Genomic DNA, 20,277 nt, shown 5'->3' with positions numbered 1-20,277 from the left:
ATGGTCCAAAAAAATATGTCCATAAAATATTTGTGTCTAAATTTTAAACTGATTATTAGACCAATGTAGTAATTGAACGAGTTGGAATGGTACCAACAATTTTATCTAATCTAGATGAATTACTTGGAAATTACTAAAAATTCAAATTAAAAAAATAAAACTAGTATGCTTGCTCATTTTCTAGTGTACTTATTTATACAGGCTAGTGATAGTACTTGTACAATACTAAAGATACTGATAAGCACTTTTCTAATTTCTCCATGCTAATGAGTGGCTGTAATCTAGCAGTCAAATAAGTCACTTGTTTTTTAGACCCCGGCTTAAAGTATTACACATAATCTTCGTTTATTTATTCATTATTCTCATTCTGTATTTAGAATAGATCTAATCTAGATCTGTTCAGCGGATAAGATGACTGGTAACTTTTTTTAGCATTGCCATTGTAACATTTTTTTAAATAGAAATCTTAATTATCTAGATTTAGAATTTCTCAATACTGCATTAACTGCATAATTTATAAAAGTGCTAGTGCATACTCTGCATAACATAGGGCCATAGCACTGAATAGTAATAATAGCAGCATACTTAGATAATCATACTAGTCATACTGAGCTCATGTCATGATACTCAGACTGCTAAACTAAAATTAGATCTAGATCTAGAAAAATAGTCACTAGTGATACTAGTACTACTAACTCTTACTCTAGTCAGTCTAGTCTCTACTTCTAGATCTACTAGATTTAACTATATCTAGATCTAACCTAAAGTCACTAAAGATGATACTATGAGTATGATTATATGATTATGATAGATCAATTAGATCTGGTCTAGAATCTAGTCATTCTAGAGTCTAGAGTTCTAGACTGAGTCTAGATATAGAATCTAGAACTAGAATCAGACTTTATCAGTTAGTCAGTAGAATAAGAATGACTAGAATGTCTTTAGGACTTAGACTTAGGTCTTTACTCTTTTTACTCTCTCAAGTGAGAGTCAAGTGACTCAATTTACTCACTGAGTTACTCTTCTAGATCTAGTCTGTTAGACTTAGGTCTTTACTCTTTTTACTCACTCAAGTGAGAGTCAAGTGACTCAACTTACTCACTGAGTTACTCTTTTAGATCTAGTCTGTAGTCTAAAATTTAATAATTAATATTAGATTTAATATATTTTATAATAATTATATAGATCTATTGCCGCAGGGAAACATCTGGTTCCTGTAACAAAAAAAAATTGAACTATTCTCTTTTGATGCTATAATATTTTAAAAGTCATGTTTATTTATCATTAGTGTCAGCTAAAGCTTCCCTCACGTGTCTTCAATTAATCTTAGCTATCAGATTGGTGCTACCAGTTTGTAACATTTTTATTTTATAACTTTTTGACAACAGGTATGCATTGGACATTAAAGCCAAGAATTTGGCATTTCCTGCAATCTTCAGCCCGTATGTACAGTACAGAAATCAGTGTTGGAGCAGACAAAACCTTGCTTAGTAAATTGAGAAAGCAGACAGGATTCACATTTAGCAATTGCAAGAAAGCATTGACAAAATTTAACAATGACTATGATCAGGTACATAATTAGAGTTTTATCTTAATGCTTTTTACTTTGTTGTTTCTTGGTTTTAATCATAAAGGAAATCTTTAAAAAATGTTTTTAAAATAGGTAGTAACATTTTTTTTTTCATAGCAGAAGTGGAGTAAGGTTTGCCAGATTTCTTGCTAATTGGTAATTGGATGACATGATTTGGTTATCACAGTGGTCAGTTAAAATTACTTTTATTAGCAGTAGACAGGTAAACCATCTAAAGAGTCTTAGTCTAATATTAGGCCACTATCCCCCTAGATGGAGTTTGAGAAGTTTGTATGTCTTGAATTAATGTCAATTTTTACCAATTAGTTGTTGTTGTTGTTTTTTTGTTTTTTTTTTTATTTATTTTGTTTGTAGGCTAAAAAGTGGCTGGTTGAAGAAGCTCAAAAAGAAGGTTGGGCACGGGCTACAAAGCTTCAAACTAGGCCTATGTCTCAAGGTCTGGTAGCTATTGTGGCTGATAATAAGCAAGCCACTATGATTGAGGTAATCAAGAAATGTAACACATTTTTGCCAATAACAACTAGTTTTGATTATTCTTTATTTTAACATGAAGTAATTTGAATCAGAATCTGTTTCTGTGACCAATGATTTAAGAAGCATCTGCATGTTTCCATCCTGGCCTAACATACATACATTAGCAAATATATTAAGAATATAGCCACTGGTAGTATGATAAAAGTAGTAAGTTTCCCTTTCAGATATTGTGATCTGTAGGGCAGAGGATGTAACATAGGTTTCTGTGGCCCATCGTTAATGAAGATGTCATGTGGCCACCACAACGACCAACCACCTTTATAGATCACAAGGGGAACTTTAGGTTGTATGATGAGTAAAAAAAAATGAAATATTTCTATGAGTATTTCAAAAGCAATGAATCAGAACACAAACTTACTTAGTTTTCTCTGTCCTAAGGAAAGTAAACATTAAAAGACTGGTATATTTAAGAAAAGCAGTGCTTGACATACAGAAGCTTTCATCAAACAAATATTTCCACAACTTTATAATGTAGAACTCTTAACAGCATACATCTCTCTGCTGTGTCCACTCATACAGCAACTGTCATAAAATGTTCCCTCCTTCCTCAATATACTAATAGCCATCACACTGGAACTGTGTCTATGAAAGCAGTGCACCTCTACCCTGCAACATAAAAAATATATAAAAAAATCTTTTACCTTAAGAATTATCAGCCAACAATGTAAACCTCAAATAGTTGCTAACAAATTTTATAAATCCATTCATCCTTACCTGGTTAGTTCATGCATCAAGATGATACAACCATGGGGAAACCTCAACTTCAGTGGCCAATGTTTTGATTCTCATTGTAATTGAATTTAAGTTCCCCCTTTCAGACCTTGTGGTCTATAGGGCAGATGATGTAAAGGTCATCTGTTTCTTTGGCCTATGGTTAACTAGGCTGTCATGTTCTTCTTCTTCATCGTTCTCATTGTTATGTTGGAGTGTTCATATGACTAGACCAATACATGAGATGAACTGCACAGTGGTTTCCAAATCAGGGAGCTCTCCATATAGTTTTCTTTCTATTGGGGTGATTTGGGGCCAATGTCTTATACGGGCCTCTTGGTAGAGAGAGCAGTTTTGGAGGACGTGGTCGGCGGCTGTCATGTGACCTGCACAATGACCAACAGCCTTTACTTTTCCCCAACTAATGTCAGGTACCCATTAGAGCTGGATAGACTTAGAGGCTCCCAAAGATTTTTTTAAAAACCCAGTCTTCACCAGGATTTGATCCCGGCTTACAACAAAGTCCATGTTGTGGGACGTAATCATCTGCTTTTTTGAAGGGATGTCTGTCTTTGAAAGTATAAGATTGGCAGTACCGTAATCCAGGTATAAATAATTTTACGTACTCTAGCTTATTAAACAAATGACAAACATGATATTTACTTTTTGTACCCCAGGGAGATAAATTCCTTTACTTCTGGTTGCTTGTTTCTTAAGTTGAGCAGTTATCAATTAAATAAATCATACACATTTTTACAGGTAAATTGTGAAACAGATTTTGTAGCCCGTAATGACAAGTTTACTTCCTTGGTGACAAAGCTGGCTCAAGAGTGTAGTGCTTACTTTGAGGCTTTACAAGAGAAAGAGGTTAGGAAACAAATCTTCTTTTCATGTTTATGGTAATAACTACATGACATTTGTTTTTATTCAGTATGATGAGTGTCATAGACCCTTCAATGCTCGAAGTTTACATTCTCATTGTCCATTTATCTCTGCTTTCTTTCACTTTTGAAAAGTAAAAAAAAAAAAAATCTATGGAAAAAAGTAATAGTACATTTTTTTTTAAATTATACATCTTTGTGTTTTTATACTTCAATTGTGAAGCTATGTGACACTGGTTTAATTTTTTTTTTACTTTAGTATACTGCATCTATAGTAGTGTATCACCCACTAAAAAATTAATTATTATCAACATTCTTTCATCCTTCAAATATACAAAGCGACATCAATTACAGGCAAAATATGTAGGTCACAGATGGATCTTTAGAGACATGCAGATCTCTGAAATGTTCTTAATGGTACATATGTCCGGGGGATCTCTTCCCTTCTTCCTTTTAATGCTGGCTTATTTATTGGCACAAACACACACACACACAAATGGACTGAATTTAAGTTCATTCTCAACTCCTACAAAATTAAATAATTTTTCAAGCATGGGAGCTGATAAGGTAGAAAAATATGTCAAGATGCTTTTAAGAATTGAATATAAAAATAAATTAAGCTTTTGTATTAAAAAAAAAAGGTTGTCTGCTCCATGCTATTGATGTAATAAAGTATTTAGTAAAGAGTAGCATTATGGTAAAGTATTGTAACCTTTCTCACTATCCAGACTTTCTGTGACTTGCACCACACAACACTACCAACTCAAAGAACTTGACAACTCAGGTCTCCAAAATAACGTTAAAGTTTCATGTTCAATAAATCATAGCCAATACTGTACAATTGGCAACAATGTAACACTGACTGTACAAAAGCTTCACACTCCGACGTATCAACTCTCCACCTCTTCCTAGACTTGCACTCAATTCTCTGTTCCGGACCAACTTCACCTAGATTGGTTCTTGACTCTGACTTCAACTCGTACTTGTGAAGTTGCAAGGTAATATGAAGCAACTTGACTATGAAACCTTTGCTCTTATATACGGCCCTTATTGGCCTTCTAGAACTGGGTGAAACAACGCTTGACCCTTCTGGTTAATCACATGACTACATCCCTCATGATGCTCCTGAGCTCTATTCATAACACCGATCCTTCCCGAACTGTCATGGCTGACCGCTGCAACTCGTCACAGTTGACCGCTGATCTAGCGCTGGCCTGGGGCGATTAGCGTTGGTTGTCTACTTACACCACTACCCTTCTCCCTGTCACCACCAGTTTTATTACAGTATTAAGTAAAGTAATGTGTCAAAGTAGAGTGTACTTTTTCCAAACATTTCTTTGTTTTCCACTGATAATAATATTACATCTTATATGTTCTTTAAGGTTTCTTTAGGCAAAGCTGAGTTAGATCAAATCAAATCCTCTGAGGCAACAACACTAGCAGACCTAGTGGTACTAAATGTTGCTAATTTAGGAGAGAATATGTCACTACGTAGAGGAGTGTTCATCAAAGCTGATATTGGAACAGTGCTGTCGACATATGTTCATCCCAGTAAGTTTTTCTTTTAGGCTAATGAGTTAAGCATAAGTCAATATATTGTATTTTCCATGCCAGTGTTTCCCAAACTGTGTTTTGTGGAACACTAGGGTTCCACTAGGCTTGAATAGGTGTTCCATGAACTATTGGAAAAATTAACTAGTAGGCCTACACATGAATTATTCATTAATATATTGAAAAGACAAATTGATTTTAAATTTAAAGAAATGGGAAATAACTGAACTTAAAAAAAAAAAAGGGAAGGGATCCGCTAACTTCTCAGAAAAATGGGAAGTATTTCGTTAAAGAAAAGGTTTAGGAAACACTGTTCTATGCTGTTTTTGAGAATGTATTGAAATTATTTACTAAATGTAATGTATTCATTGATTTCTTCTTTCCTTAAGATACCATTAAATCACAATCATCACAAAAGGTATTGCTGGGAAAGTATGGAGCCATTGTGGAGATGCGCCAAGCCAAGACGGTAGACAAGCCTGCCCTCTCTCTTAGTGACCTCGGCAGCCACCTTTGCCAGCATATTGTTGGCATGAACCCAAGGACAATAGGTGAATACATTCCAAGGGAGAAAAAGGAAGAGCCAGTCGAAGAGAAACCTCTTGGGGATGAAGACGAGGCAACATCAGACACCGAGGGCTCTAGCAAAGTGGTAGAGGTAGAAGATGACAGGTTGTTAAACCAGGAGTTTTTATTGGACACCTCCATGACTGTTGGGGAGCTTGTATCTCTTAATGAAGTGGAAATATTGCAGTTCAGGAGATTTGCTTGTGGTGAAGAATTAGAAGATGAAAAGCAATAATCAAACTAGCTTTTTTAAATAGTGTTCATCTGAAATACGTGTATGCAACTGGCGAACTTTCAAAACAAAACATTTTATAAGATACCTAAACCAAAAACTACCACTCCTGTCTTTGTTTTATATAATTTTAATGACCAGCATGCCTGTTGCTCTACTCTACCCAACAGTGCTAGGAAAAAGAATTTTTTTTTACCTAATTAAATTTCTTCTGCCAAATTTTTTTTTTACAGGTTAGGTTATTATAATTGACTTTGAAAATAAATAACCAAAGAAATTAATGTGTTTTTAATTTTTCAAAAACTCACATCCTTTAGTCTAAAACTTGTACAGCAAGTTACTTCTAAATATATAAGGTTTTTTTATATTTTTTTTTGGATAGCGGTACTGCTTTCATAGGATTTTAAATTTAAAAGCTTTGGATGTGTCATTAAATATTCTTAAGGTAGGTAAAGATGTTGTGTTTTTAAATGTTTAACTGCATTGTAAGTTAATGTGTCCTCATTTGTGTGAATTCATTTGCTGAATGCGATGCATAAAAACTGTAATTTTTTTTACCATTATGATTGAAGTTAAGAAGAAATAAATGTGTTATACCAATTTTGTTTTATTGTTGTAGTTTTTACTTTATGTGTTGTTGTTAACTGAGAATCTACAAGTATTTCATTATTTCTTATTTTTCATTGTTATTCTTGTACAAGGCTAAAACTCACATTCTAGGATCAGCTTGCTGAGTTTGGGAAAACCAGAAACTCACCAATACACAATGGAGATCGTCATGACATGGTTTTGGTACCCTACTGCTAACTTTTTGTGAGTTTTATGTTACCAATATGTAAAAAAAAATTTTGAAAAGGTGTTGATGTGGTTTAGAATTTATGTTGTGCTCAACGTTGGTTTCATTAGTGATAAGGTTCCTTGTGTTCTACCAAATAAGAAGACTGGACAGCAGTCAACAACTTCTTTACAATGAGCCCTACATGCAGGATATAAATTTGGAATGTTTTTGTAACCAGAATTTGTTGTATTCTAGTTTAAACACTGGATTACGTTCCTAGGCTGTGGATATTTCAATAAGCTTCTCCTTCAGTAGTTTGGATTCATCTAAGATTGGGCTCTGAGTTTGTCCACGCTCAAAAGGAATATTGAAATGAAGAATGATTTTAAATCTTTGGTTTAGGTCAGCCTAGAATGCTACGTAATAGACATTAAACAGTAGTGAGTTATTATTCAAATTATACGATTAGATGAACTGGTTTTAGAGAAGAAGTTATTATAAATAAATAGTAAAGTTCCTCTTTCAGACCTAACGATCTATGTGTCGAATGATGTAAAGGTCATCTGTTCCTGTGGCCCACTGTTAATGAGGCTGTCATTTGGCCAGCACAATGACCAACCTTTTTAGTTTTCCCCAACTAATGTCAGGTACCCATTAGAACTGGGTGGACTCAGAGGCGCCCAAAGATCTCTAAATTAAAAATCCCATGATTTGAACCGGGGACCCACAATTCAAAAGCCAAGCACTTTACCACTCAGCCACCATGCCTCCAAAAAAGATATTTTAATTGATTAGACTTTTATCTTTCTGTGGGCCCCCTAAGTCGTGTTGAGGACCACAGATTTAGAACCACTCACCTACTTCAGCACTGAAAAAAACAAAAACAAGCCTATCAGGGGCCACTTTTACATGTGATGTATGTGGGTGGAAATCTTTCTTCAGTGAAAGACCAAGTGCACAAATGAGTGATAAGATGAAACATATTCGTTCTACAACTTAAAATGGCCAACATGCAATCTTTTCTAGAATGTTCTTATTCTAAAGTTTTTTTTTTATAATGAATAAAGATTCTAATTTGGAACTATTAGCTTATTAATTTAAAACCTCCTGAGAATTCTTAATAAACAGAGTGATCTCACAGAGTATAGAAACTAACAATCATGCTTATTAACTTGTCACCTTTATTTTCATCAGTTATAATACAAAACAGTACATTCTTTGACCTATGTGCACATATATATATATAGATATAGCAACATTTGGCAGAGTTCTTTTATTCCAAGTGATATCACTGTGAAATTAACATCTAGAATAACAAATATATTGCTAATTTCAAACAAGACACACAAAAATAGTCCCGCAATGTAAAAAAAAAAGCTTAAATTATTTGCTGTCAAAGATGGACATTGTTAGCATGACATCTGAGCATGTCGATCAACATAATAGACACAAAAAAACTAACAAAATACTATTGATGTTCAGTACATTTGTATAAAAGGCTTAATGTAATTTATGCTACTTAAAGACAGGAAAGAGCTGAGAGGCCATTAAAAAACTAGCAAGAGAGACCCTGGAGAGTGGGCTTGTTTTTACTCAGGGTTATGTTCCACAAGGAATGCAAAGGAAAGATGAAGAATTTATGCTACTGGTACACAATAAGTAACTCCACGTTTAACCTTGTCAACTGTTGCTCTTTGATATTCCAATGTTGTGCAGTCTCCACTGTAGTTAATGTTCACTAAGTACATAGGGAATACAAAATGTCTAAGTTGATAATCACAGATAACATTTATAACAGTAACATTGTATTAAATGTTCACAGAATGTAACAGTGCATAGACAGAGATGTGATCTTTCATTTTGCTATTTCTTAGATAATAAGATACAATTGTGCACTATCATAAACACGTCAACAAAAAACATCATATTGTGAGCTATATCATATATGTAAGAGATTCCATAAAATAATTTAAAAAAATCAACTAATATTGTTTCAGTTCAACATAACTGGGAGCTCTAAAAAATTAATGGGCCAAATAATGTCTGAAAATTGTGCTCTCTTCATGCTACAATTTCTTTTTTGGTTGACGATAATCAGGAAAGAGTCAAAGTATGAAAACTGTAATATGAGACATGTGTACCAATGTAAAAAAAATCTTCAAAAGTAGCAGCTTTGTCTAACAAATCAAATCATTTGATCATGAATTACAATTTGCATGTGGTAAGAAATAGCCACATTGAAAGTCAGAAAGAAAAGTTTTTCAAAAGGAAATAAGTTATAGTAAAAAATGTCTCTGAAATGCTTTGAAATAATATATTGGTGATACAAATTGAAATCTAAAAAAAAATACAATTAAATAGTTAGGTGTATACTTAAAAGATAAAAAAAAAACTAGTTGCCATGAGCTGTGCTTTTGTTTTTTAAGTTAGTGCTTTACATATAAAGTAGCAGTAGTAAATACAGATTGGACTTTTTAAAGTTCAACAAAAACATATCTATTTATTTTCTCAACAAAAATTAACGTAACTATTTGTTTCTTATTTCCTCAAGTTATCTTGAACTTTTTTAATGTCCTGAGAAAAAAAAAAAGAAAATAGAAATAATTTTTTTAAATAGAAAAATGAGGAAGACATAAATGTTTCATCTCAAGACATAAATATGTTTCATCTCAAGACATAAATATGTTTCATTTCAAGACATAAATATGTTTCATTACAATATTTATTAATCAGCTTGAAGGAATGCCTCAAATAAAAAGCCAAAGATTAAGTATTGGTAGCATATATTCTTGTATGGGGAACCAGCAGAATTATCAGTAATCCTTTCACAAATAAGACAATAAAGCTAGTTATCAGTAGCTGGGTTAACTGAGATATAATCTGAACTGAGAAAAATCAAATTTAATCAAAACAGAATTTAAACCTAAAAACTTGGGTCAGCATTAGTACTTTGCCACTGCCACTTTGTTTATCCATTCTAAGGTTATAAAGTACACCATGAGTACATTGCACTAGAAAGGCCGATCAGTGTAATGTATTGACAGAGACCTCCATAAAGGGTGTCCAAGGCATACTGGTCTTACCTCAAATAATATCCCTTTCAGCTTTTCATAAGCTATATCCAGGTCATTATTTTCTATAACATGATCATAGGCACCTTTCTCTTTGGCTGCAAGAGAAATACACAATTTAAAAATGTCCTAAGTTTGATAGAGAACAAGCAAAATACAAATACAAATACAAAAACACTTAAACAAAGGTTATAATGAGTTAGATTCCATCTATCATATAAAATCATTACGCAATTATAGCATTATTGATATTATAAAAGCTCTATACCAAAATAAAAATAGCTCAGTACTTCTGAACAATAAAATTGGAGAAAGTTTTAGGACATGTATAAGAGTGTGGCAAGGATCCATTCTCTCTCCAGCTCTTTTTAACTTATTTCTGGAGCATATTATGATAGATAGATTTCTGGAGCATATTATGATAGAAACTCTAGAAGGATTTACTCCTAGCCTGACCAGAAATAGGAGGCCTATTTCCAATCTCAGGTATGCAGAAGATGCAGACCCCATTGGAGAAAATGCAGACCAGGCATAAGATCCTACTTCAAAACTGGATGCTGCAGCTAGAGCAGTTGGCATGGAAATCAGAGCAGTAAAAAGCAAAATACTAGTTTGTGGTGGCCAAATATTAAAAGTTGACTAATTTAAATACCTACAGTCAATAATAACAAAAGATGGAGGATCAATATAAGAGATATAAACCCATTTAAGCTTGGCATCCGCTGCCATGAGGCAACTGTGGAAAATCTGTAAGAATAACATCAGCTTCCCAATAAAATAAAAACTGTATTCTTCGCTAATAATCTCTGTACTTCTATATGGTTGTGAACATTGGACACTGAACGCTGAAGCTGAATGAAGAATTCAAGCCTTTGAGAGTAAATGCTACAGAAAACTGCTGGGTATCAGATACCAGGAATTGAAGATAAAAATGAGTTTGTAGTTTTACTAATCAACACTCTGGATAGCAAAATGGAGAAACACCTCAATACTGTGAAAAGATGAAAGCTGAGCTGGTCTGGTCATATTGTAAGTCATGACTTACTGTTGAACAAGAAAAACTTGGAGGGACTTGGTTATGAGCACTGTCACAGCAGCCCTACACATTACAATACATAGCACAAATAGTCAACAAACTTACACTGGCTTTTGGACATCATCAGAATTACATTTTTAAAGATTTAATTTAATATATAACTCTAAGACTAAAAAATTGTTGTTTTTTTTATGCAATTTTGGTAATTGTTTGTGGTGTAATTGTAATGCCATGAGACCTTTCAATGTACATTTTAGTTCAATGGTACAGCCTCAAGTTTATGACTTTGTAAATGTGGTGACATAATGGAGAAGGGACATCAGAGAGCTTGCGGACAACTCAAATGTCAAACAGCATCATATGTGTGTATGTTTTTTTTTCCTTCAGAACTACCCTTGACTACTATGAAGTTTGTGTTCCAATGGATATAACACTATTAGTAATGAGTATGAATATAGGGCCTGTGTTATTAGGGTGTGGTTTCTTGTGTTTTGGATTCTTCTTGATTTTGTAACTGAGAGCCAGTATGACTATGTACTAAGCTGGTATAAACACACTGTGAGGTATGATTCTCCTTTAAGAGTATTCCTTCATATAATGCTGGTTTGACTATGTGAAGGACTGGCAAGTCTCATGAAATACATGTGAATTTTTGTTCAGTACACAATCAGAACTCCTTCAACTATGCAAGTCAAAGGTGAAGTGAGACCAGATCCTGGGAGACTAGAAAACAGACAATGTGTAGCAGGGATTTTTTTTTTTTTAAGTCTTTTATTAATGGCTTTTCTAAAACTAAAAGAGTTTAAATAGCTTACAATAATTCAAAGCTTCTTCTGCTGTGTCAAGGCGTTTCTGTAAACTTTCTTCTGTTTCTGTATTCCGAGCTAACAATCTTTGTTTCTAACAAAAAATATAAATAAATGAATCTAAGTAAAAAGGATAAAAAAAAAAAATCTTAAATGCAGGTACACCAAAAAAAAAACTATTTTGAAATGTGCATTACTTCTTCTAGTAATAGAAAAACACAATAGAATAAAAGTAGAAAAACTTTTTTTTCATACCAATACTTCTAAACTTGGCGGTGCAATAAAAATATATCGTGGTGCAGGTGTAAGGCCAGACTTTTTTATACTTTTAACACCATTGATCTCAACATCTAAAACACAAAGCTTGCCAGACTGACTGATATCTTTCACTGACTGTAAACTGGAAATGTAAAAGCATTGTGTGCTTAGAAGAAGAAAAAGAAAGAAAATGTATATTACGTAGGTTTTTGTGGCCAGGAAGTGTTTGTTACTCGAGCTACTTCAATGACCACACAAGTACTCTAGCTAACAAGGCTGATTCTCTATTTGTAATTAAGCTAGTAAAAATGTGCCTCTTTTACTTGATGATTCTTAAAACTCATACAAATAACTTTATACATCAGTAACAGTACCACAAGAAAAAAAGTACAGCTGGGTTTCAAAGAAAACTTTCAAAATACCAGCAGTATCCACTACATAGTAAAAGTAAAAATTAAAGTATCCTTTTCAAGAATACCAATAGTATCCACTGCATAATAAAAGTAAAAATTAAAGTATCCTTTTCAAGAATACCAACAGTAGGAAGCGTGGTCAAGAGGCTAAGTGCGCTTGAACTTGGCTTGGCTACCTAGGAGGGGGCTCGAGGTTCGACAGCCGACTCGGGCAGAGTTGTGTTTATTGAGCGCCTAAAGGCAGCATGGAAAACCAACTCCTAGATACCCCCACTGGTCCACAAAAGAGATTGGACCATAGCGCTCTGAGCATGCTATAAGCATGAAAGTAGCGCTATATAAAAGCTATAATAATAATAATATCCACTACATAGTAAAAGTAAAAATTAGAGTATCCTTTCCAAACCTTACAACCTATAGAGCAGATTCTTAAATTCAAAACCTCAATCATCACTGGGATTCGAACCCAAGATCCATTCAGCCATACACATTACCACTCAGCCCCGCCCCTCCCCCACTACATAATATTTTCATATTTTATATTTTTAAAGAATGAAACTCACATTTAAAGAATGCTTCAGTGTTATAATTTAACCACCATTCTAATGATGCAAAAGTATAATACTTTGTTGCCTTGTATAATTTTGCTCAAGTGTTTTAATTAGTTCTACTATGGTCATTAAATTTATTTCATTGCCAACCCAAAGTCTCCCCAAACCTTTTGTCTACTTTCCCTTCCCCCTTTGAAATGAGTTCTAAAACAAAAAATTTACTTGCTGCTTATATTTAAGTATTAAAAGTACTCATAATTGTTCATAAAAGTCCTTAAAATAAAATATATTACAATGAAATCACTTTATAGTATGCATTGTTTGAATTCCTTATTTTTAAACATCTGAACATGTCCTACCTCGTTCCATACATGTTTCCAGAAAACTCTGCATGTTCAAGGAAGGCATTTTTCTGGATAAGTTCTTTAAATTTTTCATGAGTAACAAAATGATATGCTGAAAGAAGGATTGAAAAATTATTTGAAAAATTAACATTCTCATTAATCAGTTAACAGATCACAATGATAGCAAACTGACTGAACATTTTAAAAATATCTACATACCTACACCATTTTCTTCACCAGGTCTTGGTTTTCTTGTAGTGTCTGAAATCATGGCAACATTTTAGCACTCAAAACAAAACAAAATTGGACTAAATGAATATTTTTCAATGTTAAGAGTTGACTCACTAAAAACAAATCTAGACAGGTTTAGGGGGAGGTAAATAATTAATGGTAAGGTACTGGTAAGTGAATGGGGCATGGTGGCTGTAGGGTCTGAGCAGTCTAGAGTTTGAATCTCAGTGAAGACTGGTATTTTGGACTTCCAGAATTTTAGGACTCCCCTGAGCCCAACCAATTCTAATGGGTACTTGACATAAATAGGGGGGAGTAAAGGCAATTCGGTTCCACAAGGTTGTCATTGCCCAAAGTGGTAGTGAAAATAAGCACTCCACAACCAACAAAATGTTTACAATGGCATAAGTCTCAAATAGCCTCTGACAACCAGTCCAACTCCTGGCCTTCATGTGTGGATCAGATACCGGGCCCAGCAGAACTGTTTATCACTAAAGAAATTGGCATCAAAACCGATAAGCTTCAAACAGGAGGGAGCTCATTAGCTTTGATTGGCTATCCACCTAGGAGAAAGAATTCAAACCTCTGCTGTCTTGCAGCTATACCCAAACATGGGAAACTTCTTTAGGCAGCTTGCAGCACCAGTACAAAATGTATTTGTAAATGATTCTGTGGGATTAGGGGATGTACATCTTTCCTTAAAGATCTAGCAAGCACCTGACACCTTTTGAAGTGTCGAAAAGTGTTTGGTAATAGTATGTCGCAAAATAAACAAAAGGGAGGTGAACCAAAGGCAGGCCACAAGAACCAAAGGCAGGCCACAAGAACCAAAGGCTGGCCACGAGAACCAAAGGCAGGCCACGAGAACAAAAGGCAGGCCACGAGAAGCAAAGGCTGGCCACAAATTTGATAGCTTGATGATGTAGAGGCAGATATATAACAACACAGAGTTCAGGCATAGGGATTAAAAGCTTAGGAGAGATCTGAATGGAAAGATTTGTTGAAGCAAGCCAGGGCCTTCTATGGGTTGTAGCGCCACTGGGATAAATGAATAGAGGGATTGAGTGAACAGACTGTTTCTTTTACTTTCACAAGCTGATGTCTAATCTATTAATAGTGTCTTTCAAATGGATATCAGTTTTAAAAGAATTATACTTCGAATACTATTAAAAGTCTATAAAAAGAATTGTCGGTAACTTACGTGAAACACTAAATGCAAAGCAACCAGGAAACTCTGCAAAGAGCTTGTTGAGAAGAGTGCTTTTACCACCACCTGATGGCCCGCTCATAACTATAGCTCTGAGTTCTGTATTCATTGTCTTCAGACTTCTGGCACAACGACTGCAACTCTGAGCTGCAACAAGCATTGATACATGTAAAGTATTTTTGTTTATAGGTAATCAGATTAATACAAATGGTTCTTGAAGCTCATACAAAGCATGTGGTAGAGTACTTGGACAAAGTTCGGAAGTTGGAAGTCATTTTATGAATGTTTCATAGCCATACAAAAAGAATTACCAACACAAAAACTCCACTGGCAATCCTGTAGTAAGTATATATATCTAGAATCAACCACATCTCACATGAGGTACAGTATCTAATATCTATACCTTAGACTTCAATCTTAACACACTGTATGTATATATCTTATACTAAACACTATAATTAGTCCTAAAAATTTCCAATATTAGTGTAAAAGGCACAAGATTTGTAACAGAATTGAGAGACTTGCTCACACAAGTTAAATTATCAGTCAACACAGTTAATTAGACAGATCATTTAAATATTACTATTATTATATTTATATGCATTTTTTTTTTATTTCTAAGAAAACAAAAAAGCAGTTGGTTGGCAGAAACAGCACAGTACAGCAGACATGAATTAAGACTAAATCTGCTAGTGGCTCTCATTGTACCCTTGGTTCACAAAAATATTTAGCTACACTAGAGAACATTATGATACCAATATGCCATTCTGTGCCAAAGACACTGGCTATTGATTGGTGTATAAAAAAAATGACCTCCTGTTAATACTTTACAAAAGAATGAAGTCAAAAATATTTTTTTTTAATTCCAGATTTTAATTCCAGAAACATTGACAATCACTCACTAAAAAAAAAATTAAACTTAAAATTACTTTAGTATAGAACCAAACAACTCTTTAAAAGTGAAGTAAGAGTAAAAGTAAAGTAACAGTAAAAGTGAAGTTACAGTAAAAGTGAAGTTGTAGTAAAAGTGAAGTTACAGTAAAAGTGAAGTAACAGTATGAGTCATGACTCTTTATTCAACATCTTAACCAGTGGTTACAAACAAAACAAGATGAAACACCTATATAGGAAGCATATACTCACGACTTTTATAATCTTATAATCTTGAAAAACATTTGATTTGTTTGATTAAAAATAACTTTAAGATGAAATAAGGTCTTTAGATTATAAAAAAACATAAACACAAAAGAAGATGAATAGAACATTCCACAATGTCATGTACCAGGTGCACTAAGCTGTAACTTGTACAATGTTGTTTTATTTTTTCAGTAAACTAATTTTACAAAATACTTGGAACAACCAGGCCACAATGCGCTTCACCTAACACGCAAAAAGAAAGGCTTTAAAAAAAAACAACACTTTAATAACATTAAACAGAGTCGGTCACACTTCAAGCTAGCTTTGGTTGACGATAGCTCACAGCCCAGTTCAGAGCCCCATTAAATACATAGCCAAACTCTATAGCTTTCTCCATGGTTACGCAGAGGGGAGGTGTGTGTGTGTGTCGTGTGTCACCTTGGTAACGGAAAGCAAATCGTCCATTTCGTCGGTCATCCAAATAAATCGTTACTGGATAGGTCCACTCTAACGTTCTTCATGAAAATCGAATCAGACACCAACACTCTCCATCCCAGTGGAAATAGTATTTTGATGTGTGTTGGGTGAAAAGGGGGGGGGGCAGAGGAGGACAAATAGAAAAAAGAAACAACTGCGATCATTTGCCTGTAAGTACTAGACCAGATAAATCCTAATCCAGTGAGGGGGGGGGGGGGTCGCGAAGATATCATTAAATGTCATGCGTGCACTGTGTAGCCTACGTGTGTACCACAGACTGGAGGCTCACGATGACCTGGGATAAAAGAACTGTAATGTATACATGGCTCCTCCCATCGTGTAGGCCTATACATGTCTACTTCCATCTCGAGAGACGATGGACGCACGTTTCCTGGTCCTTACAGAAAATGAAATACGGTCGCGTACGATTCAAAGCTAGGGACCAACTCATTTGCAGTAGCTGTCCGAGGGAATACCATAGTAATACTTGATAGTCCCAATACCTAGGGGTTCCACTTCTGATTTCGCCTTGAAGTTGACTCCTGAAGTCCTAGCGCCTCTGGGCAGAAAAGGTTTGAAATCACGAGTACCCCTTCACCAAGATGACGGGTTTTATCTGCTCTAATGTCCCAGTTATGGCATAAACACAACCGTGACTGTAATTGGCTGTCATAGAACCAACGTATATACATTTGAAGATGTTTCCAAGCAACGATTTTACAGTAGAACGTAAGTCTGATAAGATCTTCAACAATGATTAAAGCGTAATTCCATGAGGATATCTGTTCGTTTTAAGTGGTCTCACCTTAATAAGGATATACAGTTAACAAGCAAAATAATAAAAAAAATACTTTAAAAAAAAAATTTATACTGAGTGTTTGGATCAGTCGTAGTTAAATTTGTAATAGATCTGGACTAACAATAATAAATATGTGCGATTAGAAATATTTCTACCACTTCTTTTTGTTTAGCGCTATTTCATGCTTTTAGCTTTCTCAATACGCTATGATCCTCTCACTTGTCTGGACCAGTTGGAAAGGAAGGGGAGGGGGGAGGGGGGAGAAAGAACGGGGTATTTGGGTGATCGTTTTTTTTATAAATGTATTAATACAAAAACGTGAACGGCATGAAATCGAACTCGTGGACTAAAGCCTACTCGGGCTTCGCAAGTAAAAACAAGGTAAACTCTAGCGAAGAGCGTATGAAAGCTATGTATAGATTGTTGTTTCTATTTCATGTTTTTGTTCACTAAGCCTCAGAAGACGTGCTATAGAGGGAACCAATTCAGCTTATCTGTCAAGTACAATTTCTTTCTCTTGTTCGATATACCTAACAAAATAATTAATTATTAATAGTTAATTAACTAATTTGTCATTTTGTTTAACTGATTCTTGCGTTGTCAGGTAAAAGAAATAATTGTGCAAACATTTCGGCGAGACATGACAGGACGTTGGATTGTTTGGAAACATTGCGAAATAATTAATTTAAAAAACAGAAGTTCTGTCAATGTCAACAAAATGTACACAGACAGATACAACATACTCGGGAAGACAAAAATATAAAAGAAAAGAGACAGATTTCAGTCACAGATATTAAGCTTTTTTTTTATTGTTATTCAAAAGACAACCAGAACTAGAACTATAAGTGAAATAAAAGATCTATAATTAAAGATTTATGAAGATATATAAAGTAAACATCTATAAGACTAGAGATCTACAAGGATTTATAACTAAGGATCTATTGATCTATAAAGATCTAAGACTAAAGATTTGTAACATTACGCGACTTTCTATTTAACTCTTAATTACCCGACATCGTCCTTCCTCTACCTCCTTTGTGACATTTATTTATTATTTTTTAATACTTTGTTATTTCTTATAATACTTGTAACTGTTCTTGTTTCAACCACATCACAGCTTTATAACATTCTCTTATCTAGGATGACGCGCGCGCGTTCCACTCACGCTCACAATGTCCAAGGCCGCATGCTGATATGGAATCATCCAATGACCACCGGCTGTTCAGTAAGATGTAATTGAATCCCAGACCAAATTGGATTCTTCGATACCCTCTCATTGGAGAGTGGAGCAGGGTCTGTGTGTCCTGTGAACTAGCCTGACCATATGTCGCCAACCAGTGATGTGTAGAACAGTTAAGTACGATTTAATGTGGCTGGGCGGTAAGGCGCTTAGCTTCTGAGCCGTGAGTTCCGGGTTCGAATCCTGGTGAAGAATGGGATTTTTAATTTCGGGATCTTTGGGCGCATCTGAGTCCACCTAGCGCTAATGGGTACCTGACATTTGTCGGAGACAGACAGTTAAAGGCGGGTGGCCGTTGTGCTGGCGACATGACACCCTCGTTAACCATGGGCCGCAGAAGCAGATGACTTTACATCATCTGCCCTATAGATCGCAAGGTCTGAAAGGAGAACTTTAATTTTTTGTCCTTCAAAACTACATTCTTTACCAAGAGGCCCGAACAAGAACATGACTCCAATGCCCCAAAGCACCCCAATAGAAAGAAACTATATGGAGAGCTCCCTGATTTGGAAACCACAGAGCAGTTCATCTCATATATTGGTCTAGTCACCTGAACGCTCCAACATAAAAATGAGAACGAAGAAGAACTTTGACTAACGTAGTTACTAGCAAGAAAAAGAGATTCCAAATGGATTTCTGAAGTTCTGCCTTTCAGATTTAAACTGACAATAAGACCTTGTGACCTTGTGCTCACTAGCTTCTGTGGCAGTGAGTTGAGTAGACAGACAACAAAATAATCAACTTGACGTCGGGAAGTTCAAGCCCGAAAAAAAATGGATTGAACCCGAGAACTTCGAATGGGCTTCCAAGTGTTAACCACGACTTTCTTCCAATGCTGACACGTAGGCAAGTAAATAATCTTTTAAACCAGTGATGCACAACCTACGGCAAGATGGTCATATCCGGTCGGTGAAGCGATGCTATCCGGCCCTATAAGCTTTTGCCCACGATGCAGGTGCTAATAAGGCAGTAAGGATTAAGGGGGGGGGGGTCAACGATGCGGCTTTTGACGCGTGTCGGAAATTTATTTGGCCCAAGGGCCAAGGAAGTCAGACGTGTATTGTCTAATTCTTTGTTGAATGTGGTATAAATGAGTCCGACTCTATCATTGTTGATTTGCATATTTTACAAATAAACATACCATTAATGATAAGTGCTAAATGCTTGCAACATTCAACATAAAACAGGTGCGTATAATCCGATAACACTAACATCTGGCTTGAGTTCTCTCTCCATTGGACCGGTACCGACAAGTAAAATATGAGTTTCAATTTTTATATATTTATTATACCATTATAATACAGTTTGTAGAACATGAACTCAAAATGTAAAAACTATAGAGGCTATAAACGATGCTAAATGTTGTTGTTTTTTTTTTCTTGTCTTCGTCGGCTGTCACTTCGACTTAATCCCCTTAGGGAGTGGTGACTAGAGTCTGGTGAACTTTCTATGAAAGGTCACTGGTCATTTGAAAATATCATGCTTTAAAAAAACAACAGTGGAGCAGTACTATAGTTTGCGCCGTCAGCTGCCCGACCCCACTAAAATGTACTTGAGTAGAGTTGTGTAACATGACATACCCGTACTCCCTGACAAACAATGTCTGAACGGTATCATGATCACGTTGTCCGGTCGTCATCTCTTAAACCGAGATCTTTAAGGCTCTAATGCGTAAAAAAGATTGACATTTTGAACTGTACGAAATACAAGTTTGCTAAGAGAATCGTAATTATCTTCTGTCAAGATTATAAGATAAGATATCTAATAATTCCTTTATATTAAAAAAAAAAACAAGTTAATATATAAAGTACAAGCAAAAGATTAGCCAATGTCTACATGTCTCAAGCTCTAGTCTGGAGGAC

At 35.0% G+C, this 20,277-nt stretch overlaps 2 protein-coding genes across 8 annotated transcripts in view; one reads left to right on the top strand and one right to left on the bottom strand.

Moving 5' to 3' along the window:
- Positions 1-266: 266 nt before the first annotated feature.
- On the top strand, positions 267-6,672 carry LOC106068791 (elongation factor Ts, mitochondrial-like). Its single transcript, XM_013228274.2, has 6 exons — positions 267-418; positions 1,389-1,570; positions 1,946-2,074; positions 3,596-3,703; positions 5,100-5,268; positions 5,658-6,672. The coding sequence occupies exons 1-6, from the start codon at positions 412-414 to the stop codon at positions 6,068-6,070; spliced, it is 1,008 nt and encodes a 335-aa protein (XP_013083728.2). The 5' UTR covers positions 267-411; the 3' UTR covers positions 6,071-6,672.
- Positions 6,673-8,009: 1,337 nt separating this feature from the next.
- Positions 8,010-20,277, bottom strand: part of LOC106068790 (uncharacterized) — a 28,070-nt gene continuing 15,802 nt past the window's right edge. For 6 of the 7 annotated variants that reach the window (XM_013228267.2, XM_013228271.2, XM_056014003.1 and 3 more), the window contains 7 exons: positions 14,757-14,909; positions 13,544-13,585; positions 13,340-13,436; positions 12,014-12,158; positions 11,768-11,852; positions 9,929-10,014; positions 8,010-9,419 (listed from right to left, as the gene is read on the bottom strand). In XM_013228267.2, the coding sequence (XP_013083721.2) occupies positions 9,384-9,419; positions 9,929-10,014; positions 11,768-11,852; positions 12,014-12,158; positions 13,340-13,436; positions 13,544-13,585; positions 14,757-14,909 (644 nt within the window). In that variant the 3' untranslated portion in view covers positions 8,010-9,383. Of the gene's footprint in view, positions 9,420-9,928; positions 10,015-11,767; positions 11,853-12,013; positions 12,159-13,339; positions 13,437-13,543; positions 13,586-14,756; positions 14,910-18,184; positions 18,207-20,277 lie in introns of those variants that run through there. The other variant, XM_013228269.2, reaches the window with a different exon arrangement.

Source organism: Biomphalaria glabrata, chromosome 16, assembly GCF_947242115.1.
Source record: "Biomphalaria glabrata chromosome 16, xgBioGlab47.1, whole genome shotgun sequence".
In the NCBI taxonomy this organism is placed as follows: Eukaryota; Metazoa; Mollusca; class Gastropoda; family Planorbidae; genus Biomphalaria; species Biomphalaria glabrata.
Note: the sequence above shows the minus strand (reverse complement) of the source record. Positions and strands in the feature narration are given on the sequence as shown.

What these genes read in the sequence shown, in the direction of transcription:
- LOC106068791 (XM_013228274.2), top strand. An exon ending in AGCAAGCCACTATGATTGAG is followed by an intron (nt 2,075 to 3,595) that starts GTAATCAAGAAA and finishes ACATTTTTACAG; the next exon opens with GTAAATTGTGAAACAGATTT. An exon ending in AGGCTTTACAAGAGAAAGAG is followed by an intron (nt 3,704 to 5,099) that starts GTTAGGAAACAA and finishes ATGTTCTTTAAG; the next exon opens with GTTTCTTTAGGCAAAGCTGA.